Source organism: Micropterus salmoides, unplaced genomic scaffold (genome assembly GCF_014851395.1).
Source record: "Micropterus salmoides isolate LMB-PRFRI ecotype aquatic unplaced genomic scaffold, ASM1485139v1 Ms_hic_scaffold_5, whole genome shotgun sequence".
NCBI classification, from domain to species: Eukaryota; Metazoa; Chordata; class Actinopteri; order Centrarchiformes; family Centrarchidae; genus Micropterus; species Micropterus salmoides.
In genome coordinates, this window is record NW_024044237.1 from 23,091,893 (window position 1) to 23,108,021 (window position 16,129).

General features: G+C 39.2%; 1 protein-coding gene across 2 annotated transcripts in view; it reads right to left on the reverse strand.

Moving 5' to 3' along the window:
* The window catches only part of drp2 (dystrophin related protein 2), a 77,142-nt gene extending 62,035 nt beyond the window's left edge, over positions 1–15,107 (reverse strand). For both annotated transcript variants that reach the window (XM_038698880.1, XM_038698882.1), the window contains exon 1: positions 14,938–15,107. In XM_038698880.1, the coding sequence (XP_038554808.1) occupies positions 14,938–14,984 (47 nt within the window). In that variant the 5' untranslated portion in view covers positions 14,985–15,107. The remainder of the gene's footprint in view (positions 1–14,937) is intronic.
* Between the last annotated feature and the right edge of the window lie 1,022 nt (positions 15,108–16,129).

Here is a 16,129-nt window from a genome sequence, read left to right on the forward strand (position 1 = left end):
TAGGTGATGCCAGGGATTTGTGTGCATGTGTGTGTGTGTCCAGAAATGCAGTGACCAAAAGAGGAAACAGGTAGGATGTGTGTGCTCTGTCTTTGTGAAGACTAATTTGAGTTGGGCCTAATATTCACATATACACCCCCAATGATATGATATGGCTGCTTGGTCAGTGGCCGTTGGCTTCAAACTATGACGCTATAGGTCCACCTTTAGCGTCATCTCTTGAGGAGCCCACTAAAGACACGTTACTTAAAAACCATGATCTTTTCCCAACATTTTGGTGCCCATTTCATGTTAACCACATTATTTTGTAAATCTAACCAGATGTTGTATATTTGTCATTACTATTATAACTATCTTTGCAGTTGTGTGTGTTAGAGAGTGATTCACCCTGACACCTTCAGGCTTTACTTTAAGTGCTCTTTGGTGTCAGTTTAGAATAAATCTTTGACAACAAGGCTGCCTGTGTCTGTCTAAGATGAACAAAATATGTTTCATTGTTGTGTGTGTGTGTGTGTGTGTGTGTGTGTGTGTGTGTGTGTGTGTGTGTGTGTGTGTGTGTGTGTCTGCAGGTTTGTTACACCAGTAATAATCAGTACAAATGGGCTAATAGCCAATCTCATCAGGGAACACATGATGAGATAGTCTAAACTGAGATTTGCTGTCAGAATAACAGGTATTGTCATAGTAAAGATTGTAGACCTTTTCATTTCCTGGATTAGCTTCAAGCAAAGGGTTCAGAATAAATAAGAAATAAAATATGCATCCCAACATTAGAGAGGATGACATTTGTTATGCATGTGAATACACAGAAGCATACTGCAACAGCTGAGGTAACAATCAGCATCCGTGTGTCCTTGAGAATGACACCAAACTGCTCGCAGCTCAACACTGTTGGTAGCTGTGGATAAGAATCCTAATCACAATGTTTAGGGTATAAATATACAATTGTGTTGCTGTTTAGCAGACTGTGAGTTTTGTATTCAGTGTAACTCAATGTTTTCACAGTTGGGAAACTCTGTTGCATGCAGATTACTGTTCCCCATATTTCTTGACAGTTAACATTCAAAGTAAATAACATGGTCAAACAGAAATTCAACTCCCCAATCAGTTTTGGAGAGATTACAGAGAGAAGCTTATTGCTCGGTTCGATGATTAATTAATGCATAGGAGATAGGAGCAGTGTTTCTGCTGTTTTAGGAGAGAGGAGCTAGCTAGTGTGTTGCCTCAGGGCCCAGGAAAGCTTTGAGCAAAGCCCCATTCCTATCTCCTTTCTCCCCCCACCGCCCTCTCTCTGTCTCTTTCTCTCTCAATAGCAGAGATGTTGTGAGAGCTTGCAAAAAGTGCGAAGGTGTGTGGTAGGCCACATTGACACAACTGCACTGCATTTAGTTGAAAGGGTATATATTCAAATGTGCGTATATGTTATTTTTTATTCAAAATCTCAATGGATGCCTCACTGTGAAAGCCTTAAATCAAAGCAGATTGACATGCCGACAAATTTACTGTGTCATGTTGTCAGTCTTAGCTAGTTCATTAAGATTAGGTTCAGGTTTGGGAAGACTGACAACCTAGTTAAGGAAGAAGTCATGATGGAGAGAGTTCAGCAATATGCTGAAAGAGAAAGATGTAGTAGTAATGTCTTGTGTTGCATTACATTGCTTTGTGTCACCACAGCAAGGAAGTGCTTAGAAACATAGAAACAAATTATGCAGTAAGAAGTCCATGTACCTTAAAATTGTACTACACCACCTTTTATTATAAATAGATTATAAAATCACATTGAATCAGTTAACGTAAGTTTTACTTACAAAGAAATATGTTCAGTAGTAATATTAAGCTAGTTAGTTCTTCACTCCATCACATAGAGCAAAGGGCCAGAAATTTTTCACTGGCTCTATACAACTTAATCCAGCAAACCATAAGAGTCGCTGTGATTTGTGATTTCCTGTTTTGCTGTGTGTGTTACACTACAGTACTTTTCATGCACAGAGAGGTTTACCACCCTTGCCAAGAAAAGAGACTGTTTTTGCGTTTAGACATATGAATTGCGGATGGGGAACAATGTTTGGGTGGGTGAAGCCAAATGACCACCGACCACAACCAGCTGTACGGGTTGAAAAAATTAGTGTTCCTCTTCATTACCAGTAGGGTTATAGTGAAAGACGCATGAGTTTCCTTCCTGTGGGAAAATACCGTAATTGCTTTGTAGCTGCATACAAACAATATCAGAGTTCAACTGGAAACAATTTCAGATTGCATACAGGTGCACTCACGTACAATAATACTGATAATTGAGAGTTTAAAAAATCTGGTAAATATATATCAGCATACCTAATAACACAGACAGTCTTGATACAGAGCCTTTAGATTTGTTTTTTTAAGATCAATCTTTAATATATTTACTAAGTGGAACATTTTCAGTTGAAAAATTTACTTCTCTGTGCTCTCTGGTGGACAAACTACGTAGTGGAGATGCCATTTCTAAATGATCTCAAACCTAATTTGGCATTTCTGTACTGCAATTTGTTGTTATGTGTTGTATATATTTGCAATAAGCTAATATTGTTTTAGCTCACATTCAGATTAGTGTGAAAGCACTCTTTACAAAGGCATGGAACCAACTGCCAACTCACTGTTAGCACTTCCTCTACATCTACAGCAGGTACAGACATGTTTATGTTTTCTAGCTGGCAGATCTGTTTTGAATACTGCAGGAGGAACTAAAAGACGATGCAGACAGAAATTACCTGGCAAACTGCAAATATATCCTCAAGGTAACCTTTACTGTGCAGTTTGTGATGTATGGAGACACGTGTGTGCCCAAATCACAGGCTCTTATCACAGTTGCTCACAGAACAGCACACAAAATGTATCCAGTGTAAAGGGAAGTCAACACAAGAAACTTCAGAAACCTGATGAATGTCACTTGGGGCAGCTGCCACCCCACATCTGGACTGAGTATGTTGTGCACAAAATTAATGTAGCCCACACTGTAAGGCGGTTGGCGCCGGTGATCTCAAATGGCAGCAGTAGGTAACTGAAAGATTTTAACTTCAATATCAACAAATCATGTGATGTGATAGCTGTAAACAAAAAACAGCATGCTCATGTTTACCAGCTTTCCCTGGGGTTTCCTCTCTTTCTGCTTCCTTTATTGATTTCCTGGCTAGAGTGTGTCGCGTGTGATGCATTTAGGGACTTCTCTCGTGGTGGGAGTTTTACTGATGCCTCGCCTGAAGCATCTCTTCCAACAGTCATCTTACTGAGATTTGTGGGAAACACATTTGATGAGTGACAATAGCAGACTAGCCACAGGGGCTGTTTGTCACAACTGAAAATACTGTAGTTGTATGAAGATTTACAGCAGCTGATGCCCACAAGAAATATGCTCCTTTAACAAATTCTTTACCGCTATACAAGGGAACGTTGCATGCTTGTAGCTCCAAACAAAAATACAAGGTTAGAAAATAAGGTTTATCAGAAATTATATAAATACATACAATAAAAAATATTTAAAAATCACATATAAACAAGGGTTTAGGTCTGGTCTCAACATCAGTAGGGACGCAACAACCCAAGAAGAATAGAATATATCTTTAATGTCCACCATTGTACAGCTTCTACAGTTCACTCTTCCAGATAATAATCATCTGTTATTATGCACCAATGGCTTGGAACAAACTTCCTTTACAAATAAGAGAAGCAACCTCTCTTGATAGTTTTAAGAAGCAGCTCAAGACCTAATTTTATGCTTTTGCTTTTAACTGATTTTAGTTATGCTTTTGCTTTTAACTGATCACACATATTGTATTTATTTCATATTGTAGCCCTGGCTGCTACCCTTTCCCAGTTTTAATTCCTGTGTTTTTGTGCTTGTGGATTATTTACATGCTGCTATATTGTATGTTTTATTTATTTATTTATGTCCTTCTTTTTTACTTGTTTAAGCGCTCGTGATGTAAAGCAAATGTTTGAGCTGCATTTTATGTATGAAAGGTGCAATACAAATAAGAGATTATTATTATTATACTTACAAAACAATTTGCAGATATAGATTCCTTCAGCATGTACAGTGAACACAGACGTGCTATTATGGGCGTGTCTAGTTAAAGTGGCTAGTGTTTTGCTGAGAAAGGTAATTTATTGCATACCTGCATCAGACACTCTAAATCGGTCTGTAAAGACATGAATGAATCTTGTCCATTTAAATTGTTTTGTGAACTGCAAATGCAGGCACACAGATGTAAAGAAGCACGGATGTGTTCACCGCCACCCACTCTGAGTGGCCGTAATGTAACATAAATGTAGGGCATTGTTAGCGCAACAACAGATAGTAGAGGAAGCATAAGAGGTGTTGTGGGAAGCAGAGATACTTGAAAATAACAAAAGATGACAAATAAGCACAAGAGACCATGGCTGAAATGGTCATAAGATGCTCCCACTCCTCTCTTAAAACCAGAGTGCAGCATGTTCATTACGTGTGTGTGTGTGTGTGTGTGTGTGTGTGTGTGTGTGTGTTAAGAGACAATAACACAGTGATAGTTTTGCTCAGGTTTATTTATGTTGTGTCTAAGTGTAGGTGTTCCATCTGAATCAGTATTCCTTGTTCTTGCATGTACCATATGAGCAAATGTGTTTGTGTCTGTATGATTTGTGTTAGTGTTCACGTAGCTATAAATCTGCATGTTTATCATCCTTTAAGTTTGGAAAAATGTGTATAATTATTCTACCAATTCAGTTTATCCAGCAAAAATAAATCTGTATTTCTCCTAACAGTAGTTCTAATGTCATCAGTCATTTTGCAGGAGATGAGCTCAGGGGCAAAGGAGGAAGTATAGAGCATCAAAGTCACAATGTCAAATTCTCACATGGAAATTGTTTCTCATTTCAAACCATCACTCAACACTGGTTTCTTTTAAGCATGACCACAATTGTTCCCTAACCTTAAGCAAGTGGTTATTGTGGTAACCATGACAACAAAGGTCCCCTTGCCTTAACTAAGTAATATTTGAACCAAAATCCTGCCAATACGGGCATCTGATCAGAAAACGCTAATATGTGCAGCCAAACAAACGTATTTTGCTGTTAATTGTGGAGGACTTGTTGGTTTTACCGACGAAACCAGCAAAACATCTTCAATCAAAACTGGATTCAGCTTCCTTTAGACATATTTTGGTAAATTTATTTTATGTAAAATTCAGTGTGTAAGTTTTAGTGGCATCTAGTGGTGAAACCTACAGCTCACTGTGCATTCACATGCTCCTCGGATGGTCCTATTTCCCAAGCTGTAAAGTCATTCTTCCGACTTTGGTGCGTTCATGTGCTCTTAAGTCGGAATGTGGAATCAACATGGACGCTACTACAAAGATGTGTTGGATTAGCATTATCAGAGCATTTTCATTTCTAAATCCAACAACAAAAAGCCTGTGAAAACTGTCAACATATGGTTCTCTTTGTAATATTTTTATATAATAAAGACTACCCCTGGCAAAGTCTTTATTGTTTGTGTCTTTGTATATATTTGTATACTGTTCTGTATACTACTTTATGTCCCATGTACACTTTATTCCTTTTTGCAATAAAGATTTAAGGAGGGAAAAAAGAGAAGCTACAGTGGCCGACATGCTCTGTCGGCGCTTGTGCTAAATAATACGTGTGGGCCTCTATACGTATTTAAAGTACTTACGAAATATGCTCTGTAGAGCAGTTTGTCCATTTGGGCTACTGTAGGAACATGGCGACTTCCATGTAAGGGGACCCGCTCATTTTAAGGTAATAAAAACATAACGGTTCATTATGTATGGTCTTTATACACCACTGAAAACATATGTATATTATATTGCATAATGATCCTCCTCCTAAATATTCCACACTGAACCTTATAGCAATAGCCCTTTAGTGTGTTCACGTTGTATGACCTGCTCATCTCAAGCTAAACAGTGACAGTGTTGTAACTTATCTGACTTACAGCACATAATAAAAGCTAACTTTGATTGTTATGGAATATGTTCACCATACAGGGTTTATTTTGCCTGGAAGGGCACCTCGACAAGTAGCTGATGCACATCTTTGTTTTAGCAGTAAACTAAGCCATTTTCATTAGATATTTACCAGCTACAGTCAGATGACCTGTTCACTTATTAAAGAGATTTTAAAGACAATAATTCCAAAGAGAAACTGGGTTTGGGGATTGAAGCAGACAATGCTGATCAGTTTATTGGCTGATAATGGCTCGTACAAATAACAAGCAGCTGTTCTGTAAGCTGTGGAGTTGTAGTGAGAGCTTAGCAGCTGTAGTGGCTCAACCAACATTTATCTCAACCACACAAAAAAAAAGTATTATTACAAGCTATTACATATTTTTGTTGTTGCAGCTGCTGGGATGATGTCAACATTTACCAACACAAACAGGCTAACTGTTGGCTGTGGATGTGGTTGGTTAATGCAACTTTATAAATTAAGCTTCATTGTTTAAAGTGATTGCGCTCCCTAAACACAGGATACAGAGGCGACGAAAGGAAGTTTTGAGCTTCTTTACAAAGTTGTTTGTTCTTACTCACTTTATACTCGCTCAAAACGTCACTAATCAATTAATTTTATTCATTCAGAATTTTTGAGATTAATTTAAAGTACACAAATTAGTGTGAACTCATTATCCCACAAAGCACTAGGCCAAATGTGCCTATACAGTCATCACAACAATTTCAGTGTGAAAATTTTTAGCATAAGAGACTTGGGTCGCAAGTGTCATTCACATACATATTTTGGCATTGATAATGTTTTTCTTATAATTTATAATAATATCATTCTTGTTCATCTTCCTGTGAATATGTGCATGTGTACTGGCATGTTTAAAGACACCTATTTTAATACTAAAAATCAAAACAGAAAGACTGGAGCCATAACATTGGTCGACAGGTTTTTAATAACTCAAATAACACCAAGCAACAACTCAATCTAAGTTGCTGTTTTACTGTATGATGCTGATAAAGGTCTGTTTACAAAAGATGCAAATTAACATACAAATTGAGTCTTTCAACTGACTTGTCCTCCTCTGACCTCCATGCAGGTCTAGGTTTGCAGGACTTCAAGTAAAGAGAGCTAATGTATAAAGCGTGTCTCCGATCCTTGAGCCCTCATTGTTCTTGTAGCTCAACAACGCAATGTTTTCACTCCTTTAGGGATTTGACTTGCTCCACATAAACCATTCAGCATGCCTGGGTACAGTGTGTGCACAAAACCTGATTATCTTCTCCTGCTAGTCAAACAGACACAGTAGCGGTCCACAAAGTCCAACATTGTCTCTAATCTGCAAGACCACCTCTGATTTGTTCTGCACCGGATGACGGAATGAAGGCAGTTCAGTGCTCACCTCACAGCTTTACTCATGTTTAATTTCAAGCTCTACATACACACAGAAAGCGGTTATTCATCGAATTATTCATTGGACTCAAAATTCCTCATTGATTTATTACCAGTACATTGTTTTCATTGCTACTGTCTATTACTGCACTCCCCAGAGAAATCTTGTCAAATTAGTTGGAAAAAGCGATCTCAGAAAGAAGCAGGCAGTTTTGCAGTTGCATTATAGATTTGAAGGTTGTATTCAGGCTGTCAAACTGACTCAAAAAGACGTGAAAAAAATGATAGAAGCTAAAATGAACCATCGCATCCCCAGGCGATCGAGACAAAAGACAACGATATGAACGATCAACACTGTTCCTGTAAAGCTGGGTAGGCCTCTATTCAGCAGAACACCAGGGCTTTATTACGTTACATTGAGTAGGAAGTTAGCTAGCGTTAGCTAACTAACATTATATTAGGAACGATCCACAGCCGACATTTTCCTGGATTTATTTTAGGTTTTGGAAAGAGAATAAATCTACTGTCCACCTCTCTGGGTAGCAACTGTAACTATTACAAGTGTCCCGGGAACAGCGTTTGACCATATCATCGACTATTTTTACATTAGAGTCAATGGAGCCCTTCAATGAAAGTGACAAAAAAAGCAACATTATGTAGTATTTTTATCCTGTCTATAGTTGTTTTATCTCCTCTTTGGTCTATTCGCCTCTGCCATTAGCTAATGTTATGTCCATGGGGGCTGCTGAGCACAGTTATGTTTCCCCCGCTCGGTCACTTGCTGCCGAGTTGAGGCTATATAACACTCACTTGCATTGGATGCTGTCTAGCCGTGTTGGCTGGCTTGCCACCCAAGAATCAAGCAACATTATGCTGCTGCTGGTAGAGAGAGGCACTTGTGTAGTGCCGGAGCCAGGCGAGCAGGCAACATAACCGTGCTCAGCAGCCTCTATGGACATAACGTTAGCTAATGGCAGAGGCGAAGAGACTGAGAAGCAGGTTGACGAACAAGTCTGCAGGGCCAAAGGCATGTGTCTTATCCACAGCACCTATTTTAAAACTGTAAATTTGTAAATATTGTAAACAAATGTGATTTTTGCAGTGATGAAGCAGAATCTTAAATGCATTTATTTTGCCATTGTATCCAGTGAGTTAATTTTTGGAGTCAAATAAAAGATTATATATTGTGTAAAAAATATTAAAATTGAGTGTACATATTTCATTACACATTTCACAAATGATAAATACAACACTGGATTAACTGTAAAGTTATTGATTCTATATGGTAAATTTCACATACATAAATGCAAAATAACAAAAATTACCCCAAATTTCACAGGATTTTTATGTGAATTATTAAGACTCAACCTATAAACAACAACAACAAAAAAGACCCAGAACACTTTAAAAGAAAAAATTTTACTTCTGTGTTTATTTAAGTCTTATTCTTGTTTCTTTGTATACTATTATGTTGACTACATGTCTGAGAAAAAAGAATGTGTTTTGTGTGAGAATGTCAAAAAAATCACTTGCTTACAACCGGAACATCAGGTAAAATCAAAAACCTGAAATGTGGGTCATTATATGGCCTCAAACCACATCTATTAGTCTTATGGAGTAACACTGTGAGACTGAGCAAATAAATACATAGCCTCCTCTTACCCTGAAATAAATCACTGAATCTCAAACTGATTCTCAGGTGGCAGCGAAAACTAAATCCATTCCTTCCAGCAACTGAATGATTGATGGCTGAATCCCCCAACAGAGTCCCACACACACCTGCCATCCTATCACCAACACCTCTAGCAGTACTAGGTTTTTGCCCCTGACCTTGAACAATAGAATTATCATTAGCATGTCATTTTTGCTCAGTAAGTCCTGCAGCCATTGTACTGTAACTTGCCAGAGGGTGACGTAGGGAAAGTGGAGCACAGAACAACCAAAGGGCATTGCACTGCACCTGGGCTGTCTGTAGAAGGCGCTAGCAAGGGAAGGAGGATGCAGAGAAGAACAGAGGTGGAGGATGGATGGATACGCACAACAAAAAAACAGGAAGAGCAAAAAGGTAGAGACTGATGGGAAAGTTGAATGAGATGGGTATCAACAGATAGCTCCTCTGGTGGATACAGATAGGAACATTGTGGTAATGACAAAAACAGACAGAGACAAAAACAGACTCAGAGGTCTCCTCTTGCCATCAGACAGACACTGAGCGTGGGCGACTGGCTCTCTGCAGTTATCTGAACCATGCGGCAAATAAATTCATAGCATGCCACCAAGACACCCACACCAACCTCGGTGGGCATTCCCTGCAGTGCAAAACAGTGGGCACCTCACTATGTGGCACGGCCCCAGTCTAAACAATGCCTGATATTGTTACCAATATGGTTGACAGTGTAATCAGTTACATTAAAAATCTATTTGAAGAACTCCTATAACTGACTAAGCATTCTGTGTTAATACTGCACTGGGGGAGATTTGTGATGATTCAGAATCAAGCTGTCGTGTGTTTGACTGCCATAGTATGCAAGGACAGGAATGGGATGCAGTACAGCTGGTCTCAGTAGAAACATGCCTTGGTAACATCGCTAAATCTAACACACACACTGAGCAGGAGATGAGTTACAATCATACACACTGATGAGTAAATCCTATTTAACAACCAATTACAGGAATAGTTGATGTGCTGAGATGAGAAGATCAATACCACTCTAATATTTGTACTGTAAATAAGAAGCTACAGCCAACAGCCAGTTAGAGTAACTTAAAAGACCGGAGGAAGTTGTCATAAGCCAGTCCAGGGGACCCAAACAAAGGAGTGAAGAAGGAATGCCAGATAATTTCCCGCTTTTCCAGTGAGTGAATTACGCAACCATAACAAATGTACTCATTCTTTTCTAAAACACAGTCTCTACTGAATAAATAGCATAAATTCACTGAAACCTCCCACACTTGCATATTGTATTTTCTTGCACCATACTTACAGATGGCTAAATGGCCTCAGCAATATGCTTGTGGTAATAAATGTCTCTTTTATATATAATCATAATCATTCAGCGGTGATTATGATAGACACGGCACGATGCAGTGTTGGTCCATTATCTCAATCCTGCATGAGACATTAAACCACAACTTGATATAGCACAAAGCACACAACAATAAGAACAGCATGTCTAAGTTTTTTTGCCAATGGCATCAAAGCACTGTTTTGTAGTCAATAACACATGCTACACAGCTGGTGAGTGTGCGTAGAGTGGCTCACAGTGTAATGATTTTGCCTATTTTCCATACAACATGCCAAAAAAAGTGATCAAACCCCTAACCTTCTGTTATCAGCGCTGAGTCTAATTAGCTGAGCAACACTGTGTCACACTGATAAATTCTCTGTGCCACTGCCATCCGTAAGCATTTAGACTGTAAATGCATTTTGTGCGCTACATACTCCTTATCTTTGGTTGTTAAATTCATATCTTTAGTTGTATTTTCAGATATGGGAGCATGCAGGTGATGTCATCGTCAAATTTTGGAAAAATGTTTGTTCTTCAGCCATGCTCCACTACTTCAGACTAAAATACCTTAACAACTACTGGATGGATTGTCTTGACATTGTATACAGTCATTCATGGTTCCCAAAGGATGAATCCTCCTGACTTTGGTGATCCCTTGACTTTTCCACCAGAATCATCAGCAGGTCGAAGTTCCAATTTTTACTTTCAATTCAATTTAAAAAAATGTTTAATTAATTCCATTACACATCTCTATACAAACTCGATTTGTGTGCAAGTGACTAATTTACAGCCAATTTATCTCGGTGAGGTGAGGTGCCTTTGAAGAGCCCAAAGGATATTAAAGCACAGCACCCACCCCAGCCACATCATGTTCGCCCTGCTGCCGTCTGGTAAGAGATACAGAAATATCTGCTATCGCACCACTAGACTACAGGGCAGCTTCTTACCCCAGGATGTGAGACTTCAATACATCCTCAGCACTGCACCATGCAAAATAGTTCATTTCTGTATATAATTTTAGAATTTTAGTATAAAGTTTGCTTTGTGAGTAGCATAAAGGGAACCACAAACTTCATCACATAAATTTACCTTGTACCCTAAGAAAGCCTCAGTAAACTCAATGAATCAGAATAAACCAGAATGTGACAGTGATGGCTGGCTGCTAGCTACAGTACATTTAGTCATTTAGCTGATGCTTTTATCTAAAGTGACTTAAAATTGCAACATATGTCAGAGGTCGCACGCCACGCAAGGAACTAGGGTCTTTAAGTGTCTTGCTCAAGGGCACATTGGTGGATGTGTCGCAATGGAAATCGGACCCTGGTCTCCCACAGGGGGAGGCAAGGCACTGCTCCTCACAAAAAAAACTATGTAACGCTGAAATTGATCAGATGTTTACTTGGGAAAATGATCTGATCTGTACCCTGATAAAGTCATGAAAGAAATTAACATTTTTATTTCTTTTGAGACAGCCAACTTGTAGGTAGAAATGTCATAAGCAGTTTACAGCTATTGTCGCCACAATTCTGACAATCTCCACCGAAGTATCCAAATGCAGCCACTTCCTTATCTCAGATACAATAAGCAATAATACATTCATCCCTCTAGACAGTAACAGTTAACACCACAATGAATGTCCTCTTAACAGATGTTGTGGGCTTTTGATCTCGTTTCACTTTTCAAGTGAAATATCTCAACATCTACTGGACGGATTGGCACAAAACTTTGTACAAACAATTATGGTTCCCAGGTGATAAATCCTAAATTCATGTTCCCCTCAGAATTAAATGTCATCACTTTGGTCATCCTCTGACTTTTCATCTACCGCCACCATAAGGTTAAATCCCTGCAAAACTAATGACATTCCCAGCCTGAGCTGCACAATGTCTTTAGCACTAATAAGCAAACACCACTAGCATGGCTATAGACACAGTCTTGTAAAGAAATGAGCACCAAAGTACAACAGAGGAAATTTAATTTAATTAGTCTAGGTACAGTATACTATAGGGTATAATGTACAACAGTTTAAAGGATAGAAGGAAGCAGCCATGACTTTTATTGGAACAGAGCCTCAACCACCTGTCAATCAATGCCAGACAGGCTATTATAAAGCCAGTCTTCTGCACTTGTCCAGCCGCTGGCATTGAATGCAGTCAGACGTTTCCTTTGGACAGCACTCACCTTCAAGGTTACAGCTTTTCAGTGAAGCTCTTTCTCATTCATTCATTCTCCCACTCTTCTTTCTCTCTCTGTCCCTCCCATTTCCCCTCATCCCATCTCTCTTGTGTGATGATTTAATACCAGCTGTCTGTTCTCTCTCTCTCTCTCTTCTTCGACTCGCCCTTTTTCCTCCCATCCCCCCTTCCTTGCTCATCCTGATGAAGTCAGAGTGCAGCTCGGGTATAAACAGCCACTGCAGGCCATCTATAGTGATCTCATTACACAGGACTGCAGGGGAAACTGTCTTAACCAATTTCACAACTATCCTTCCTTAACTTCCCCCTCCCTCTTCCTAGATACATCAGGGTCAAGTAAGCAATTAAGGGGCCAATCGTCTAAACAGGATGCCAGTTGAATTGAAGAAACAGAAATGATGCGGCAAGCCTGGACAGTTTCCAATTAAGCATCAAAGAACAACATGGACACCCTCTAATTGTTTTGCACTGGCAAACCTCTCGAGTGTTACTTGTGCAATGGCAATATTAACCCATGTTATATTAATAATTAATCAGCTGAGTGGAAGGAGTACTGAAATATGCATTACTGTGTGACAGCACATTATTAGACAATGCTTTTTTAATTTGCCAGAAAACTGACCATGAATGGCAACAAGAAGAACCGTCTGAGGAAAATGGCAAACAAAGGAGGAGACAGTATATATAGATGTTAGACATCATTATGCTCTATTCCCTGGCTGGACATAACCTTACACATATTAGCATAATGTTACCCACAGATGCAACCACAAAAGGATAACTGCCAAATAAATTAAAAGTGCAATTCTTACTTATTATTCAATTAGAATAAAATACAAATTTCCTAGTGATTAAGAGAATAAAATGATGACTTTGGTTAAGCCATCAGACTCACCTAGAAAAGGATTTTATTAATTCAATAACACATCTCCATACCAACTGGGAGTGTGTGCAAATTTACAACCACTGGGATATAATGAGGGATTTATTTCCAAATTTAGTCACTGCAACACAGAAAATTGTTTTGCCTTTTTGTTTGTGTTCTGATCGGTCCCTCTGATAAATGCTTGGAGTTGGAGCTTAAGAAAGCTTTAGCAAACCAGAATGTAGAGTTGGGCCGAGAGACGATGCCATCGTCCATCCCGGTGTTTCAATGTAGACATCGTCAAATGGAAATTTTATACACATCGCCCAACCCTACCAGAATGTGACAGTGATGGCTAGCTGCTGGCTAAAAAACAAACTGTGTAAAGCTGAACCTGATCTGACGTTTCCTTGAGAAAATAATCTGCACCCCAACAAAGTCACATTGGCGTGGGAAGTGGGGGTGTTGCTTTTCCTGTGGGCTTTTATGCCTACTTGCCTTTTATTATTTGCCTAACTGCTGGCAATTAAAACAAAAAAAAAATATATATATATATATATATTATTGTCTTGTAATTTGTCATCTGAAAACTTGACATTCATAAAAGACTGACTCAAATGGCATTACTGAATGTCCACAGAGACATTTTGGATGAAATTAATGTTCAGGACTGAGAGGGCCAAAATCTTCATAAGGTAAGATGCTTTTTTTTCGCATATATGATACTGTGCTAGTTGTTTCCTATTACGCTGTCATGCAGTATATTTGTATAATATTTAGTCTCTCTGGTTGTGAATTGGGACAGAATCTTTAAAAAAAGAGGGGTTTGCAGAATGTTGCGTTAAGTCTTTAATGACTGTAACCTGGTTTAGTGGTTGGCCTGGTTTAGCCAGCGTAAATGGTCTCTACTTGTATAACACCTTTCTAGTCTTTCTAACCACTCAAAGCGCTTTACACTACATCACACTCACCCCTCTCAAACACATTCATACACTGATGGAGAGAGGCTATGGGGGAACAGAAATACACATTCGCAGGACAACATCTGTAAACCGAGCCCATGTGTGTGTCAGTCACTGCTGTGTCTGTCACTTGAACCGGGTTGTAGAGTAAAACTTTTGAGTCATTGTAGTCCATCTGCACTCAGTCCGCGCTCTCTCTCTCTCTCTCTCTCTCTCTCTCTCTCTCTCTCTCTCATTACCTTCCTCCTCTCCTGTGCGTAATTTTAGTGGCTGCTCTGATGTTTACAATATTTTTTTTGTTGGCTATTTTTTTTTTTCTATTTCTATGTGCTCATCAAAATATTTACCATTGGCCATTAATTCAGCAGTTATAAGAATTAAAGTTATTGAACTGATGTATACTTGTTGTGCTGTTTCTGATAAATGGGTTACAGATTATTTCTTTTCATTTGCGCATTGCGTAAGCTTATATGATGGGCATCTTGGCTCTGAAAACATCAATCCCTCCAAACTGTTGGTAAACACCACTCTGAATGTCCTCTTACCGGATGTTGTGGGACTTGCGTTTGATCTCGTTCCAGCAGAGGTTCATGTCTCCTGTTTGGTGTGAGCCGCCTCCTCTCAGTCTCCTGCACTCAGTCCCCTCCTCCTGCCCCTCACCATCCACTGTGGACTGGCAAGGCACACAGTGGCATCCTGGCCACGAGGGCCGCCCCGCAGCTAAGGGACACACAGAGGGACACAAAAAAAGAGAAAGAATAGGGGACACCTAGGTGAGTATTACAGTCAACTGATGTTTGAAGGCCAGTTTTCGCGTTTGGATTGAGCCTGCTGATAATTAATATTTTTGCTGATATATGAAGCCAGTGTGGGGAGGATTAGAACATTTCTGGCTTGGCAACCCTAGACATTGTGGAAGACAACAATACACACCGCTCTCACGGACTCAATCTATCAACATTTAAGCCTATTAAGCCACATCATCCGTCAAAGCACTGGCCAATGAAATGCATGCAAACACACTTTCCTGGTAGATTATTTTGTAACATGAAATTAAATCTTTCTACTGTTTACCTCACAATCGTCAAGACAAAATATAAAAGGATTACTACAGTGACAACTTTCCAGAGTATTAAAATGCTACCTTATATTACAAACTGCTGTGCAGTGTTTTAGTGTTACTCAAGTGTAGTTACTCAAAGTCGGTGTCCCACAGGTACTTATAGCAACATGTCTCTACCAACAAATGAATAGGCTGGGAGGATCATATACAGTAGACGACACAAATGTTCATTGGGATTACTTTTTTCCCCTATTTTTACATTTGAGCAGAAACTACATTCAAGTGGCTGATTTCTGATACTTAATAGGTCAAAACTGGTTAAACAATAAATCAGCAAACCTATCCTGACAGCTCTATCTCTAGGTAATATACCTACCTAAAGCACAATGCAATGCACATTGTAACAACACTCAAAAATGTGAAGCCCCAAACGTACAAAATCTAGTCAACAAATAAGAGTCAAATTGAATAACGCTGTCCTGTGTGCACGATAGAAACCTGAATCATGAGACACCAACAGTTTTATCACATTATTCCATTCCATTAAACTCAGACAAAAAGCCTCTTTTTTTCCCCACAGACCTTTAGAGTGTGGGGGCATGTGAGGCTAGACTTGAAGAGGTGCAATCCCCTTGATGGAGCTGGGGGTGGGGCAAGCACTATCACACACAAAC